This window comes from Phalacrocorax carbo, chromosome 6, assembly GCF_963921805.1.
Source record: "Phalacrocorax carbo chromosome 6, bPhaCar2.1, whole genome shotgun sequence".
NCBI classification, from domain to species: Eukaryota; Metazoa; Chordata; class Aves; order Suliformes; family Phalacrocoracidae; genus Phalacrocorax; species Phalacrocorax carbo.
The window spans coordinates 42,570,282-42,589,054 of record NC_087518.1 but is presented as its reverse complement, the minus strand read 5'-3'; the positions used below and the strand labels follow the sequence as shown (position 1 = coordinate 42,589,054).

The 18,773-nt window shown below is 45.1% G+C and overlaps 1 protein-coding gene across 7 annotated transcripts in view; it reads right to left on the bottom strand.

The window, feature by feature from the left end:
• The window catches only part of DOCK7 (dedicator of cytokinesis 7), a 107,968-nt gene extending 89,448 nt beyond the window's left edge, over window positions 1–18,520 (bottom strand). For all 7 annotated transcript variants that reach the window (XM_064454915.1, XM_064454916.1, XM_064454918.1 and 4 more), the window contains exons 1-2: window positions 18,341–18,520; window positions 8,457–8,562 (exon numbers count right to left, since the gene is read on the bottom strand). In XM_064454915.1, the coding sequence (XP_064310985.1) occupies window positions 8,457–8,562; window positions 18,341–18,378 (144 nt within the window). In that variant the 5' untranslated portion in view covers window positions 18,379–18,520. The remainder of the gene's footprint in view (window positions 1–8,456; window positions 8,563–18,340) is intronic.
• Between the last annotated feature and the right edge of the window lie 253 nt (window positions 18,521–18,773).

Below are 18,773 nucleotides of genomic sequence, written 5' to 3'. Positions count from 1 at the left end.
TATCTAAAATTAAATACATAATTCCCAAAGGCTGAGACCCAGTCTCTGAGAGGATCACAGTACAATTTGGGGCCCTGTAAAAATGACAGTGGCAAAGACTAGAAGGTTATACTTCCTGCCTCCTGTGTGGGAGTAAAATTCCCTGCGAGGATATGATAAGGGACCTTGAAAAATTAACCTTGCAGAGCACCTCATCACAGGGAGGATCCTGACTACTATTTTTACTTGGCAGCTAGGCACTTCTTCAAAATCAGGGTGCTATTTCTTGCCAATTTTGAAAGTAGGACAAAGTTCCATCTTAACTTCAATACCTCCTTAAATATTAAACAATTTATAATGTGCTAAAATTGTAACAGATTGCACCAAAGCTTCAAATTCTAAATTAATACCAACTTCCCACCCACTGCCTCCCTGGGCAAAATCTTGGAAGGACAGAAGAAGCAGATTAACATTTCAAAGCTGAGCCTTAGCCTTCTCTTAGCTATCGCTAGGTCTCCAGGGCAAACAGTCACTTCCCTTGTTGAGCGTTCAGGAATGCAGATGGCGTGTTCTTGTTCTGGCAAAATCCCGTCACCCTTAAAGGGATACCAGTATCTGAGGGAACAGCAAAAGGAGTCAAATCTGATGTACCGTAGGACGGACTCACCGTAATCTGAGACTACAGGAAATGTAACACACTAAAAAAAAAAAAAATCTGCAGGCAAGTTAAAGAAGGTAATAGTTTAAAGAAATATATTTGCTAAACAGAGGCAGCACATTTATTTTGAAGTGTGAACTACAGGCCATAGTCATTCTAAGACGTTTTGAAACATGAGCAGTGCAATATTGATCACTGACAATGCTCAACTATTAAAAAATATTTTACTCACATAAATTACATTTTCTTTCACTTCAACACTTACTCCAGAAACAGTCATCACTGGATCCAAATTCTAAGAATCACATATTCCTATACTACCACTACTGCATACCAGAAAACCCATACCCCTAATTTCATACGTCTAATGACTGGTGAGCACAGAGAACTCCTCCATTTAATTTTCTGGCTGCATTTATAATACATGGAAATATTTAAATGAATCGAGGAGATTCCTAGGCAATCTCTGCTTTTCATCAACCACTGGCAGCTACCAACCCTCAACTAGGATGACACCTCCCCAGCCATAAAGTGCAGTCATTATCTCCACATATATGCATATTGCCTCTGGAATGTAGCTCTGTATCTCCTGCTTTGCTCTAGCTCTTATTATTTCTTTTGCGGAGCGTTTTGAAAGATGTAGCTACTATAGAGAAAAGCTGATAAAAGTCCTTCATTTCAAATTGTAAATGTGCCTCAAAAATTTCTATAAGCATTCTCTGTTCAGACAGAAAATGTTTTAGAAATAGTCTGAGGCCTCCATTTGTAAGATCTGAGAATATTTAGTATTAAGTTCTGGATTCTTTTTACAGACAAGCCCAATGATTGTGTCAAATTCATGTAATATCACAATGCTTGAGATAGAAAAAGCCTCTAAGGAAAGGAAATGTTTGTAAATATACCTACCTAAAGAAGGTTCTTATATATAACAAGGAACAGCCAGTCACAAAAACAGTGAGATGTTTTATGTACAAATATTGCTAAGTTATAATAGCAAATAACTGGTTGGTAATGTTAAGAAGCCATTTGGGTATAGAAATACTAATGTTAATCAGAGATTAATTAGTTATCTGGGAATACTAAAGCAATATCTTACCAAACCCAGAAAGGTGAGAGTTATGCCGCCAAGGATGGGTAGGAAGAATGACAGTGTCATCTTTGATGACTAAGAATCATGTAATTTCACCAAGAGAATATTTCAAGAACACAAAGACTTCGATATGGAAAACATAAGTGCCGAGACCAATCTGAAAGAGCTACTCTCTGGTAAACTGTGCCAAAACCAAGAGCGCAGAGACTAAGACAAAGAAAACATCAAAACTTCATTATTAAAGAAATGAAAAAGCAAAGCAGTTTGACCACAGACTCTAGAAAAATCACAGACTTCCCACTTTTGGCAGAAACACTACATCAGCTAGCTGAGATGGATCCCTCTGGACCCTTCGGGTTCACACAGGCAAACCATGGTAGCTCTGAACTGTGCAAGCTGAACCGTGGTAACCACAAAGTGCATGCTCTTCTGAGTGGAAAATACTTGGCAGAGTCACGTCTCAATTATCAGTAGGCAATTTATTCAGGGTATGGATTAACCAGGAGACACACAAAGACACCAGAGCTGGCGCCATGTGGAGCTGCCTATGCTATTAGCTCAGGAGCAGCACTAGAGTACTGCTGAAGTAGTTTATGTACGTGCCCAGCTGAAAAAATTACTGTGTCTGCCACATTCACAGGGAGCAATGCTTCACCTAACAAACCACGCAAGTCTGAGGCAGCTTTGGGCACAGACAGTCCCAATGTCTCAGCTCTGTGCACCTAAGCAGCCCTGCCTGGAGATGCCAGCAATAAGCCCCAGCACCCAGCTAACAGCAGCAGAGACATCACAGAGTAAGGCTCAGCCCACCAACCAAAGCTCTGGGAACCACAGTGGACCCCCAGCTTTGAATCCCCTTGCCTGCTGTTCAGAGCTGGCTCTGAAGAGCCACCAGTGTCCCTGTACAATGACAGCATTGGCCAGGTATGTGCAAAACCTGAGTGCATCCACCCAACCCTGCTAGCCCGGATCATAAAGATTGGTCTCATTCAAATCAGCTTAACGCTAAAAAGGCTAAGAATGCATTTAAGCTGCCTTATGACTGCAAAAGACTGCAAGTGCGTATACACAAAGGAACTGTTGCAGTAGCGCATCTACACCTTACATGCTCACATATCCTCTGACATAGACTTACTCTTTCATGCACTCTCACAGCCAGTACTAAAGCATGCTCCACCTGCTCTCCTGAGCCTTCACAGCCAAGCAGGAGCAAGGCAGCTGAGGAGAAAGCAGCTGTAATTTAGCATCATGAAGCAGTGGTCTTCCAATCCACTGCTGCTTGCTGGGACCATGGCAGCATTAGCATGAAAGACTGCAAGCAGACCAACAGTGACTTAACCTGAAAGTTTTTATATTGCAATTTGAATCCAATATTAAGAAATTTTTTTGCAGGTTAGGGTATTAGCGTATTTCCACTAAACATCAGTTTGTTTATGCATATTATTCCTGAAAAGAATGTGTTACAACTAACTTTAATAAACAAAGACTAGGATTTAATGGCATTTTTAGATTCTGAGTATTTATTAACAGGCCTGTCATGAATGCTTCATTTAAGTAACTGAATTTACTTGGTATAATAACATTTAGTTAAGATTAGTTATCTCTGCTAACATATAAACTGCTTAAGTTATTGCAGATAAATGAGACTCACCAACTTAACATATAAAATTTTCATGACTTCTGCAACAGGACTCACTATTGATTTTAAAAATAGTATGTAACAGTTCTAATTTACTAAAGAAAGCACCTGCACCAGAGCAGAGTTAACTGTGAGTAATCCCCAATGGGAGGAGTCAGGGAAGAGGATGTGGATGCCTCTCCCATCCTCCCCTGTCTGATGAGGATAGACCATTCAGCAAGGCAGGGCAAAACCTCCAGGAAATACATATAATGGGAATCACTATTAAGCCCTAATCAGCTTTGAGAGAGCATTAAAACTTGGCTCACTTTCCTTTTTGTGATTTTGGTGATAAAATTACTTGGCTCTGCACACTTCAAAACATCCTTTTCTATGCCACATAGGATACTGTCATGTTTTCCCTTGCAGTGTTTTCCATTAATTTGCACAAATTATCTTTTATTTTAAATGATCCTAAAACAAACAATGAAAATATACAAAAGAACCTATATTCTCGTATTGAATAATTAGATACTATCTTTGAATACACAACCAGTCTTACATCCAATAAATCCAAGACAAAGCTTCAGTTAGCCCAGATAACGTGCATAAACCTGGCAGTGCTTTACAAAGATAGTAAATGTCAGCACCTTTATTTTACATGGAGAAAATGGAGCACTGAGAGCAGACATGGCCAGATCACATCACATCCAACAATCCAGACCCCTTTATTCCCAGACTAATTAGCATTTCTTAAACAGTGTTCCTCCTCATATTAACATTCAATTATGCCATAACATACACCAACAGACAGGAGATATTAACCCTAATCCTTTGGAAACAGCTGTGATTTTTCTGTAAAACAACTAAGTATACATTCATTCTGCTATTTGCAAGTTCTGTGAAATGCGGCTCTTCTAATTAAAATATACCTCTAAAGATTAAAAAAAAAATTTTAAAAATTTTATTTTCTTAGGGGAAAAAAAAAGTTTTGGACAACAACCAAAAATATTTCAACAACTATATTTGGCATTCAAAAGTGAAGTATTCAGAAATCCAAGATTTTATAAGTCTTTATCTGATTTGAAAAATATAAATATCATTAAGCAACAAAGGTTGCTGAAGGTAGAACAAGACACCAAAACAGCTGGGCTACAACTGAAGAGAGATCCAGATACATAGTGATTATTTTCTGTCCTTTGGTACCATTATCTGCCCTCATAAAAGGACAGCACACTTGGGGAAATAAACCAGACCTCGAGTCCATTTGCAAATGCAAACCAAAACTCTACTCTTCCTACATCAAAGCAGCATAACAAGAAGCCACTGAGCACTAAACCGAAGCATGTACACCAAGATTCAGAGAAAGCTTTGGTTCACTTCAACAGTAACTTGTGCTAATCTCTGACAATCCACAATCCAGCTTCATCCAGGTAAAACTACCACAGAAATCCAGAGCGAGGAATCAGGCCTCTGCCACATTGCAGCATGTGAGTGAACGAGAAGAAATGACCAGTGCAACAGAGGGTGAGCAGACAGAGTTAACAAGAACCATAGCACAAGGAGTTGCTCAAGAGAAAAATAAACTTGGAAAGAAAAGAAAGTGGTTAGTCATGAGGGATCATAATAGCCCATAGTAAACAGTCCGGTTCATCAAATAAACAAAGCAAATACCCCATCCTGCAAGATGCTGAGGAATTCTTTGAAAGGAAGTGCAAGCTTTCTGCTTTCAGTGCATGCAGTCAGTGAGTTTGGTGGTGATAAGCCCCAGCTATCACGAGGGAATACTGAACCTCTCAATGCACTGAAGATGAGCACAGCACATGGCTTACAACCCAGAACATGAACTGCAAGGTGCAAACACACACTCGGTTTACCAGAGAGACTTGCAAAAGAAACTTCAAAAAATAAAATCTCCTTCATCTAACTCTAAGACCTCACCAGCTCCCATTTCTCAGTAACATACTGCCAGTGCCTTCTGTTCTGGATTTAAAAAATAAAAGCTCTATGCTGCAAGGACTGCATCCCACAAGGAGTCCCAGTCCAGCCCATTAGGTTATACAGGAAAAGCCTCTCAAAGCTTTGGACCTGTATCTGTGGTTTGAGGAATGTGCAGTTAAAATCAGCTGCTCTTAAAGTGGCAGAAGGGTGGAGGATGAAAATAATAAACCACAAGCTCCTGTACAGTCATTTGAAAGCAGTGTCTTCTCCCCAGCTCTACCAGATACTAAATTAGAAACAATTCTGGCAGCATTTTGCCTGCTGCTCATGAAGGAAAAGGGAAGAGGTTTGCTAAAATTCAGCTGACAGGTTTTTGCATTTGTCCTAGGTTCAACCACATACAAGTCTGCTGAGTGTGAGAAGTCCCTGCACTGCTTCAGTCAGCTAGAAGCAAAATGCCCAACCAAGCACGGTGCTGAGGGCCCTTCATTCCCGAAAGCAAACACTTCTCAAAGAAACATCTCCATTCGACTGTGTGTGATAAGACTCTCAGATGAATTACCATAAGCAGCTATTGTTGGCAACTGCCAACAGAGAATCAGTGCTGACCTTATCTAGATCATAACTATCTATGGAAGTGCTCAACATGATGAGCAAGATGCACTGGGAAGGAGAGACCACATCTGCATTACATTGAAAGACCTCCAGTTCCATGCTGTACACTCAACAGCGCAACTTGCTGCCAGTGTGGAGACACCCACATGAAATTCAATCACACAGCATTATTAAAATATCCATACATTTTAGCACAGATTTAATATTTAAACCCACACTATGCGCCCTACACTAGGCTTTCAAATCAGTATGGCTACTCAAAACTGCCATGCAGATTCAGGGCCTTCTATTTCTTCTGTAAAAGTGTAACAACACACAAACTTCTGAACTTTTCCAGAGCAAATAGCTCTTTCAGCTTCACAGCAGTAATGCTTTCTCCCAGCATAAGATTTTTTATCAAACTGGGACAGGCAGGTACAGAAGATTCTGACGGATGCCTAAGGGAGAGAAATTAACCCAAAATTCAGTACAAGCGAACCTCTGTCCTATTATGCAGCCTCAGGATATAGACTCATGACTTAACTAAATATACTTTTCCTACAAACTATTGCTCCATGTTAATCATGCTTCTGAAGAGCATCTCTGCTTAGCACAGAATTTAATATGACAAGCTAGGAGCTTATCACATCAACCATCATGCAATCCAGTTTGATAGGAAAGGCTTAGAGCCTGCTTCCAGTTAGCATGATCTTTTCCAGGATTTTTATACTCTTGCATATATTTACTAGAAAACAGAACAGCAACAGGATAATGAGGTACCAGAACTGAAGACAGGGCTGGCAATACTGTGACCAACAAATATGATCCTGCATTTAAGAATTACATGTGAAGATCAACAGGACTGAAGCTTTGAGCATGCACACTTTGATGACGGCAGAATGGAAAAACTTCAGAAACAGGAAGAAAAAGTGGAAGAGACAACTCAGAGCAAAAGGAGGTGATACAAGGAAAAACAATTATCAAAAATATGGCTGGCTGAGGAACAGCTTGGAGAGGTACGCAGAAGAGATCTTGCTTAACACAGCAATGGGGAGTAGAAAGGCAATTTAGCCAACTTGTTCCAAGATGAAGCCACATGTGAGACAAGTGAGGCACAGAAGCTTGTGAGATGGACATCCAATGGGTCCTTCAAAAGTAGGTGTCTATTCCTCAGCTATCCATTGCTGCAGGGAATTAGATTAAATAACCCTGAGTGTTCCATCCACTGTGCGCCACTAATAGCAGGGGTCCCTCCCTATTGCCTAACATAGGATTATGCAAAAGACCATACAGAACTGCCAAGTCAGGGCTTTGCATTATCATTCCACACCCCTACAGAGATTGCTGTGATAAAGCATCAGCCCTGGACACACCACTCTCATTAACCCCTCCTCCTTCATGCTCACTCACCATTAAGGCTGGGCACACATCTGACAAAGCCAGCCTTCTGGTCTCCTGGTACTCACACAGCTGATGCAGAGGGAAATGACAGGAATTCCAGCCCTCTTCAATCCCCAGTGACAGTGGCACTGCCAGGTCTCCTTAAAAATGAACTTTCATCCTGCAGCAAAGTCATTCTTCTAAGCTAGGGGTCAACTTTGCCTTAGAGATCCCTTTTGAGATGATAGTAGCTCCAAGAACGCATTTGTGCTCTGTATGAGAAAGCTTTAATGCATTATATTGGACACAGAGCAGTACATGACCTGAGGAAACTCTACAGGACCCTACTCCAGAACACGAGAAGAACTCTTCTAAACTCAGAACACTTGTACAGACTATCAAATTCAGGGCATATTTCCAGTACTGCCTGACCTAGTCAACCCTCTGTGAAGAAAAGATGATTCTATAATATTTGTTTTCTAAGAGTTGACTGCTGCAAAAGAAACTGATATGACCCAAAGCAACAACCCAAATCAAAGGAACACTTCCAAAAATACAGTTCTAGCCTGAAAAAGTCTGCTGAACTCTCAAAATATTTACCACCACACTGAATAAATTCTGAAGGTTACTTGTAGGCCATGCAAGAAAATCTAACTTCAGAAAGGGTGATTCTGACAACGTGGCCTACATTTCAGCCACTCTTAGAGGTGCACTTTAAACTTGTAAGTAAACACACATTCCTGAAGAATAACCATATTCAAATTCCACAATAACATTTAAAAATACCTTTGAAGAGTAGATGAGCCACTGTGGTCCCACTCTCAAGAGTGACAAAAAACACAAGGAAACTGCTAGTTGAAGTGCATGAGCTTGCAAAGAGCTCTGCATGGAGAGAACCACATGTGCGCATGGAATTTAGTGCCCAGTCCAGGCAGTTCTGGGATTAAAAAACTAACATCTGGTCAAGGGAGCCCCTTGTCCTACAAAGATACTGCAGAAACACAAATTCCCAGCCACACCAACTGGTTTACAAGATAGACACCTCCAAAATTAGCGGGTTTTGCATGGAATTATTTTCCTCAGTGTTATCAGGGCCGCTTAGGTCAACAATCTGTCAGCACTGCTATTTCTTTCCAATGGGTAATCAACATAACGGCACACCACCTTCAGTCTTCCATGTTCCAAGCATTACTTACAGTTGTATGATGAGAGACGCTGCCTCCAATATTGAGGTTTTTGAGAAGCTGGGGAGACCCTCCATACTGCCCTGAGATCTGCTTCCTGACTTCGGCAGCCACAGTTCTGAAACGAGACAATTACAATGAAGATGATACACCAAATACACTTTACCCTGCTGTTGGAATGAAACCAAATACTTAGTACGCTGGTTGGAATAAAAGCATTACTGCCTGGTGAGAACAAACTTTGTATATCAAATTCCTGGAGAATCACAAAATTCTTGCATTCTTAACAGCAATTACAATTTTTTTCCTTTTGTGAACTGCTCTTTTGTGTACATCTATGGCAATAAAATGCATGTGACACTAGGCACAAATAAACTTGTTTCCGGCAGGATCTTTCCAGTTCCTACCAAGGAAAGCTCTCTTCCAGTGCCCTCCGCACCTCTCAGCAGTTCCAAGCCTGGTCACACACCCGCTCCTCTGCTCTGCTCTCTCATTTTCATCTCTTGCCTATTTTTGGTTTTTTCAGTCACAGAGATGAAGACCAGCAGCCACTTTCCACCCAATATCCAACCCCTTCAACACGCAGCTCAGTGGCAGAAAAGCAGTCCCATTCAGGACGGGTTGAAATGTTTAGGGAACGGCACACAGGAAACAACTGACTGGGTCAGAACAAAAAACTATTTCCCCTTTCACGTAGGAAAGGTTGCGGTGGGAATATGGTGACTAGTAGAGGGGACATATGACATATTAGCTAGCAGGGCACAATGCCTCATTGTCTCTGTCAGAGAGAAATCCCGCCACTGGACAACTTTTCTCACAGGAAAGGAAAACACAGATCAATCCTTCCGTGCTTGGAGGGTAAAATACATGCTGTGCCCCTCTGGGGTTTTCTATTTTCACCAATAAGCCACGTTGTGACTGGTAAGCCTGAAAACACAACAGTTGGTAAACCCACCACGGGAACACCTCAGCAAAGGAAGGGAAGGAACAGAGAGGGAAATACCAATAGTCAAAGACTGTCTTAACAAACAGCCACGGGTCAAGCCCTAACACAACCATCCACAGTGCTCCATTCTGTAACCCAGCAGTAAGCTGCAGCTCACCTCAGCAGAAGAGCTGGGATAGCCAAGTTTTCAAGTGTGGTGGAAATGGTTTTGTTTCAAAAGCAAACCCAAAGCCCAGATTCTTCCTACAAAAATAACATTTTTCTGAAAAGCTGCTGACTAGCCCTGGTCTACAGGACCTCACCAACATGAGAGTACTCTTCTCCAGGAGTCAATGACCATTTTATTATGGACAAACCCACGCCCAGCTGTCATTCACTGCACCAAAGCACTGCAGTCCACTCTGCCTCCCAGAACAAAGTCCCAGCTCCAAAGAGATGCTAACCAGCACACTAGACAGATGAAGAAGCTGTATCAGCAATCTTTGTGGGAACAGCATCCTGGCTAACAGACTCCCTCCGGATCTCACGCAGGGGAACATGCTGTGTATCAGCATGGTGCACAGGCTGCTAAAACCCTACCAAATAAAGATGGTTAAACCTCCCCTGAGCAAACCCTTGACATCAGGGTGTGCTCCTAGCTTTGCTACTGCTGTGGAAGGGAACACTGGTGGGCAGGAATGGGGGCAGGTGGAGGCAACTGATGTCAATGGAAAAGAAGGGAACTCTAAAAGGGAACTAGCTGGGACAACCAAGCCTACCATGGAGAGCAGATGTTTCCTCAGTCCAGAGGATGAGAGTAAGATTAGCTAGGGGAAGCATTATTTTGTCTTTTTACAAAGTGGACTGCAGAAGGAAAAAAAAAAAAGTTTTATGTATTCTGGCTGCAAGAAGTCATTTGCATCATGTTTGCCTTTATCCACAGAAGACTATGCTTTCACTTCTGGAGCGTGGCTTCTGAAAGCAGACCAAACAGCTCCCACTGGGGATGGACAACATTCAGGCTGTCTGATTGTCCTCAGAAGAACCATCTTCCCTGCTCCCACCATGCACATGCATACACTCACAGACACGCACACATGAGAACAAACCATGCACGCTGCTAGCATTTATAGGAAAATTTGGAATGTGTTAAAATGGCTGCTTGGCCCAGAAAACACTATGCGCCTGTGGCTGATGAGATTTAAGAGCTTGTCCCCAGGTTGCAGACAATCTCTGCTTTAATACCAATTTTTACTCAGTGTGTGTTTTGTGTAATTCCTGACAATACGCAGAAGAGAGTCCTTTGCATGGCTGGCAGGAAAAATCAGAATCCACATTTCGCCATGCAGCACAACGCAGGAAAAACTAAAAATCCTTCCCCATTTTCAAGCGACATACATTGTTTCCAGATGGAAAGTATAGCCAGAGAAGGAAATCCATCCTTAACTATGAAACCATAGCCAGTGCCTAGCCACGTTACTCAGTGCTGCTCCTCCGGCGTGCAGTGGCTCCTTATGAAACTGAGCCATGCTTTGTGATAGACTCCAGATGGGTTCTCAGTCCTTTCTTCTTCTGCGTGTTGGCCTTAGCTGGGCGGCTCTGCAGCGGCTGGGAGCTGGGCTGTATTTGGACCACAGCCTGTCAATACACCCTGAACTCCAGCTACAATTGCACTTTACCCCAACTTGAAGCAAAAGGAAGCTTGGCTGCAATTACAGCATTACTTAGGGGCACTATGAGTTTGCACGGATGCCGTCACACTGCCCAACATCATTGCCGCTGAAAAGGTCATCTGGGGAAGAAACATTGTAAACAGAGGGTGGTACTGATCAGAATGGCTTCTGACTATGTGCTGTACATTGATGGCACTCCATGTTGCTGCCCCATTAATAACCTCAATGGATATTAAAAATTCCCCTGAAGTAGGATCACAGAAGTCAGAAGTGAACAACCCCCAGTTGGTTTGACCAAGACACCATCATTACTTTCAAGTCTTAAGTGGTCCTACCTCTCTAGTTTTCACAGTTACCTATCAAACCTCTCCCCACATGAAGTAGTTTGCTGCTGTCTAGACCTCAGAATTCCTGAGTGGAGTCTACAGGACTTACTACTTCAAACCTACAGTCTAATCCATAGCTTTTGTTGGCTACCTTTTGGTAGCACTGCATTCACAAATGTATCGAACACCATTCCCCCTACTGGAAAGCATCATGCGTCTGACATTTAGAAACAATCTTCTAATGTAATCTGATCACCAAGTGTATTTATGGGTAATCTATACCCATCTGGTTTTGTGCCAACATCATCAGTTAGGTTCAACAGCCCTCCTCCCACTCCTTCCTACTTGCAGGGTATTCACAAAAATTAGTTGTATCCCCTCCCAGCCTTCCTTCTGCAAGGCCAAGCAAGGTCAGATCCCGCAACAGGCTTTCTGCTCCCTTGATCGCCCTAATGGTGCCAGATAAGGCATGACCAGGGCTATGTAGAGCCAAATTAGTATTTTCCTATCAAGAAAACACCTCAGCTGACTACTTGTTGGTCTGCTTTCTCACTGCTCCATCACAGAGGTTCAGAGTTTCCCTAAAACTGATAATACACTTGCCTTGTCTTCCTCCATTTCCAAAAGCTCTTTGTCCATGGCAAACGCCATCCATTCATGACTAGCAAGTTCATGTTTCATTATAACCGTGAACACTATTTCTAATGAGAAACTATGCTTCCTAAACCAACTTAGGTTAAAAAGTGTATTACACCAAACCCAACCAGAAAAGAGAAATAAATCTCAAAATAGTCTTCAAATGGAGGGAAAAAAAAAACACACCGCAAAAAACCACAACAAAACAAAACCCACCATTGGTAGAACAGAAGAGCCATTAAAACTCTTGATAATTAAAAGGGCAAATTAAAAACTGCCTCTTTAACAACTATCTTATATTCAACATGTAACCTGGGATCCTTAGACAAACATTCCAGTTAATTACAACCCACGGCCTCATGTCTACATTTAAAGTACATCTTCCCTAGTCACTTCCTTTCTGACCTTCTACACTGGTTAATTATTGTGTGTGCATGTGGTTCACACAGGGGAAAAAAAAAAGACAAAGGAGAGGAAAAAAAATCCCCTTGGAACTGGCTTCTAAAGCAAAACAAGACAGGTCATTCTCAGAGCATTCTGAGCTGTAAATAACAAAATGAAACCATTTGTTTGCACTTCCACGTTGCTCTACTACACACAGAAATCATTCCTGTCTCTATGCAGCCCACCCGGTCAAAACCAAAAATTGTTCCTTTTTTCTTCTTTTTTTTTTTTTTTTTAAGCTTCAGTAGCATACTGGAAATATCAGTTCTTCTTTTCGTCTTCCCAAGAAAAGGCTCACCAAGACCTGTCCCCAGTTATGCCAAGCAAGGTTAAGGACTCTTCCCTTTCACAGAAAAGGTGGGTCAGGATACACCTAGATCCTCTGCTGCAGTGATTTGAGGAAGTCCCTCTTTTCCATAGCCCTCCCCATTTTGCAAGAGCAATGCAAATTGTTTCTCGCCATCCCACTAATTACAAAACAGTTACTCCTGCCTGTTCTTCATCTTGTGTGTCACATGCCGTGACTCTATGTTCAGCGAGCCTTTGCCTCTTGAGAAAGACAGCCTAGTACAGTGAGGCATCTGCGCCAATCCATAGCAAAGCTGCTTGTTCTCCCTCTGCAGCAGAGAAAATTGTATTTACATAGTTTACTTTTTAAAGTGAAAGCATCCTTCTTTGTTCACTTGCGTACAACTCTACATATGGCTGGAGGCATCTATCCTACTTTAGTCACCACGTTTGGGTTTGAATTCCCAAAGCCGAATGGCACTGGCCAGTCGCATCCATCTTGCTCCTGCAGTTGAGGTGACCTGTCGCTCTGTGCCTGTGTGCTCTGCCTGGGCTCTTCTGCCTGCAGAACAGACGGCTCCATCCAGGCTTGAACCACCGCGTGAGTCACCAGGTATGCGTCGCAGTGGATGAGGGAAACAGCTGGAGGGGGAGCTCTGGCCTTGAACTACCCTGCCAGTTCAACCGTGCCCTGGACGCAGCCTTCCTCCTAAACCTGAGGTACTGTTTGCTTTGGAGTGAACTCCTTCCCCTTTGAGAGCAAGGGGTTTCAGTTACAGCCTGAAGCTGAGGAAATACCCAGCCTGATCCTGACTGCTGTGGGGTAAATGTGCGTTCTTAAATTAACACAGAAGATGAGCAACATGTTCCCTTTTTCCTTACATTGATTAAAACAGAAAACACCACACAATGCTACCTGTGGTGTTCTTCTGATAACATTTGATTATTAAGGCTGAAGCATCACCCCTAGGCTGCAGCAAAGGGAATGAGCTCCCAAGATACCTTACTGTGAAAATCACCACAGGACTGGATTCTTCAGGAGAGATCAAAGTCAAATCTCACATTAAAAAACCCAACCAAACAAGGAAGCCCTGTACAAAGAAGCAGCTTTGTAGCAGAGCCCTAGAGATGAACTGTTCTCCCTGCCTCCTCACTTGCTTTAAGCAGAGTTTTTTTTATGCTTCCCAGAGCGCCGCGCCAACTCCTGCACGAGACATCCACAACGACTGAACAGGGGCAGACGATGTGACTTTTGGAGAACAAAAAAGGCAGCTCTGAAGCTTCTGTTAAAAATACTTTCAATTATCCGTGATAGTTTTGACGATGCAAATGGCATCTGGATGTGGGAAGAGAATAAAGGGCAATGAATACCCTGCTGTGACCACTACATTTCTGGCCTGATTCAGTGCTGGTGGAAGCCAGTGACAGCTTTGCTATTGGTTTCTGTGGGTGCAGGCTTCGCACCATCCCTGTTTACCCTGAGGCAGGGCAAAGGCGGCTGTCAGTCTCCCTGACACATCATTCAGGAAATGTAAAAAGGCTCTAAATGAACACAAATGCAAATTTAGTCTTCCCAAGTCACCATTTACAGTCCCCCATCAGTGTAAAGGGAGCTTCAGCAGAAATAAGATGCTAGTTCTGAATGTAGTTAACAGAAGTGTTTTTCCCTGGATTCAAAACCATAAAGACAACAAGCTGTGATTACTCCAGAAAGTTGTCCATATACAACGTAAGAGTCCTGGATGATGGGGAATTTCCAAATCACTGAATGTCCAAGAGCAAGGTCACTCCCCCTCGGCCAGGGCTCTGCTGAAGACCGCCCCAGCCACCAGTGCCACATGGCACTGTGAGGTTCCCATTCACAAGGAAACACACCAGAAGAAGGGGCTGGACCCACAAGGGTGAAAACAATTTTCCCCAGACTCCTTCAAGAGCTTCAAGACTCCTTCAAGAGGGGAAACCTAAAATTCTTGGCACACAAGTAAAGACCAGTGGTAAAAATCACTCTGGGTTTTGTGTGAGGCTGAAAGGCATGGCAAAATGGAGGGTAAGGCAGGTACGTTATTCCAAGTCAGAAGGATCCTCTTTAACTGTGGGAGTAGTAAAGGAAGAGCAAAAATCTTTCCAAGGAAAGGCACTTTCAAAATGGTCATGGCCTGACCAAAGAAGCAGTTCTGGATTCCCTAGATAACCTAATCTCAGGATGGTCCAAGAGCAATGGCAAGGCACTGAGACAGGGGCTCTTGTGAAAGACTGTATGAGTTTACCTGAAGCATGTATGTTGTGTGATGTTTAAAGGGTGTTTTTTTTTTTCTTTTTCAGTATTTGAACTCTACAAAACTTGCACTTTTTCTTCTGCCTGCCCCTGGAAAGACTGGAGTGCTGGGATACAATATGCTTCAATTACTGGGATATTTGGGAACTCAGAACCGACCCTTTTGGTGATGGAGCTTCCACATCCCATTTTTTTTGCCGAGCAGCCCCATACCCAAAAAACGTACTGGGATAATGCAACTGGGAATCTGAGGCGCACACAGGTGAGGGGGCGAGTGCTTGGTGGGGAGGGTGCATCACAACCCCAGAGGGGCCAGGCGCAGCACTCAGCTTGGTCCGTACTGAACACCCAGCCCTGCTGAGAGTGAACAGGCAGCTTAGCTGGTTCCTCCAGAATAACGTATTGACTAGTTTTTATTGAGACATCTTAATGTCTGAACTTCATCTCTGCCGGTGTGGATCCTGCCTTCTGCTAACTCTCCTTTAGTCCCCCAACCACCGTACGAGCTGAATGGGGTACTAAATAGAAGTACATCTGTTCTTACACTGAGGTGGAAACAATAGCATACAAGCAGTTACAGAAGTATTAGGATGCTGCAGAAGGACATGTTCCAATACAGTTTGAGTAAAAATTTATTACCAATATATTTCCAATTAAAAATTAACAATTGCAGGCAAGATTTCAGGTATTATTAACCCACTATCACAAGTTTAACTCAGGAATTTCTTCTGATGGAGTCAAGAAGAATTAGTAAGTACACGCAATGTCTGAAGTTCAGGTCAAAAATCTGTTCTAGTTTGAAGCCTTCCAACAAAAATGCCCCATGACCTGGTCAGAAAGATACCTTGTAACAGACAGTCTTAAAATGCTATTTTGAAACTGCTGTAGCAGTCACTGATAGCTGCTACTCCCAATATTTAAAGTGTCCAGCAGTAATAAATAGACACCGCATGCCACTGAAGTTCTGCGTATACCCTTGAGGTGCACCGCACTGGTTGAAGAAAGCACAGGCAGTAAATCAGGGCTGTGCAGACCACATCTGTGGTCTTTCTAAGAAACAGAACAGCCGTTCTCACATTTCTTTGTCTACCACTACTATAATAACAAACTCAGAAGCATGCACCTGTTTGGTAGGTAGCTCTTAAAGTAATTTACCTTCGTGAATCTGAATTACATCCCATTCGAATTGCACGCTATCAGGCAAACCAAGCGCAGCATGGCTATTTCCTGTGAGTAAGACAAATGCTACGTCTACCTCAACCAGTAAGCCAAACCGGAGGGCAGAGTGTGAAAATGTGATGGATCTATTCTTCTTTAAACAATGGAACTGGGGAGGGCTTCCAGCAGCCACCAACACAGCTTGTGGGACTTCCGTATGCTGCTTGCTTCAATCTCTCATCCTCTGCAATAGTAACATTCCCAGCCGCATATTCTGTGTCGGCACAAGAAGGGCTACAGCTCAGTCTGGGCACCTCTGGGAACAACATCTCTTCTGCCCACAAGTTTTTGCCTTCACAGGCACTGGATGTGCAGGCCATGAACCAGGAACTTTAGATTTCTCCAAGCCAACACTACAATACAGGAAATCCCAGAGAGAAACAGAGCAGTCTTACAAACAAGCATGAAAGAAAGAGCTGGAGAGGCAACAGCCCTGCTCACTGCAGACCACCTGGGTCCTTCTGCTGGCACAGGCTGCACGAATAGTAAATTCCACAAATGAATGTGACATGTCGAAAAGACCACCTTGGCCTGCACACACATACACTGCTGCCATTTGGCTGGTTTGAAAACACATCGGGCATATTAGATCAAAAGGTACGCAAAGGTGGCACATCCGTGCTGCTGCCTGATGAACTTATTGCACTGAGCTAGTGCTTGACGCAGGCAGAAACACAAGCACCCACAGTGGTCACCCCAGGGCCATTTAATTTAACTTCCTGCCAGGGCTGCAGAACTCTAATGCTCTTACTTCTAGTACTTGTCTCGCATGTGACTATTTCTATGACTACACTCAAGAACCAGGAAAAATGGTCTGGCAGCAAATCCAGCTCTCTCTTTTCCCAAAACCCTGATCTGTCACATTAACCCCTGGCTGGTACCCACCAAAGTCTACAGAGAACCAAGAGAGGGGAGCAAAGTTTTCACCCTGTCTTCATATTCTGAGTAGGGTAGGATTGATGCCACTTGTCTACCTCCTACCTAGCCTTATCCTTTGACCTCCTTGTTCTTTGTCCGTGACCCTTCTCAGTCATAGCTTCCATAACAACAACTATTTGTACCTACACTTTTCTCATTCTGTGGTATGAAACTAACGCTACTTTTCTCAGCCTCTTGAATAGCACCAGTGAAACTGATGGTTCCCCACTTTCACTCTGCTGCTAGTTACAGCTAGGAGAGGTACCATGGACACCAAAGGCTATCCCATCAGACCTGCAAACAAAAAAAACTGGTTCCCACCTGGAACCGCATGCCTAACTTGGAATACAAATCTGAAGAAATTTGGTATGAGCAGGTAATTTCCTATAAACATTCCTCTTTAAAAAAAACCAAACCAACAAAAAAACTTCGAAAAATACAGGGGCGTTTAACTCTTCAAACATCAAATAGCTTTGCATGCCGAAGGAGCAGTGCTAACACGAAACAGCAGTTTATCACGCACAAAAGGAAGGGAACTATTCTCTCCATCTTGCGGGCAGCAAGGAAGCGAGCAGGCAGGTTGGCTGCTCCCAGGTACGGCCCCGGGCGCTCCCGGCCGCGGGCACAGGGAAGGCGAGCTCGGCGCGGGGCCGCGGCCGGCTCCGGCACCCCCACACCAGCAGCAAAACCCCCGCCGCGCCGCCGGGCGCGCTGGGCCGCCCATTGTGCGGCGAGAGGGGGCTGCACGACGCGCCCGGCCGACCTTTGTTCGCAGGGAGGCGAATTAAACGGCCCTTATCCTCCTTTATTTTCCTTCCCCCCACCCCCGTCCCCGGGGAAGCGGCGCGGCGCGAGGCGGTCCCCGCGCGCGCACGGCCACGGCCGCGTCCCCCGCCCCTTTGTTGCGGACGGGGGGAGCCGCAGCCCCGCGGCGCCGGCCTGGGCGGACCCTGCCGGGCCGGGGGCTGCTGGCCGCAGGCCCAGCGCGACGGCCCGGCCCGGCTCGGCCCGGCCCGCAGCCGCGCGGCCGCCCTGTCAACAGTCCGAAGGCCGCGCCGGGCCCGTTCGCCCCCCGGGGCGCGGCGGCGGGCCCCCTCCTCCGCGCCGGCCGGGCCCGGCAGCCGCCCCTCCCCACGCCGGGGGCCGGGACTGGCCGCTTCCCCCCGCGCCGCTGAGCCCCGCGGCAGCGCTACCTGCTGATCTTCTGGGCGAAGGCGCGGCGCTCGGCCATGGCCGCGCTGCGGGGCTCCGCGCGGCCGCTCCTCAGCGCTGGCGGAGCCGGGGAGCCGGGGACGGGCGCCGTAATGCTCCGCGGAGGCGCGCACCCGCGCGGCGCAGCCAGCCCCGCTCCCACCCTCGGCGCTGGCCGCGCCCGCCCGCCTCCTCCCCTTTCCCGGGGAGGGGAGGCTCCTCGCAGACATACGGCGGGGAGCGGCCCTCGCCGCTCCCCTGCCCGCCCCCGGTGCCGGGCCCTCGGGGCGGGCCGAGGCGGCCGGGCCGGGACCCGCACCGGCCGCCGGCAGCGATTCGGCCTCCGTTCCCAGGGCTCGGACAGACCTCTCACTGCCGTGGAGCAGAGAAGACGCCTCCGGTTCAGCTCGCCCTCCCTCCCGCCGTGGCGCTTTA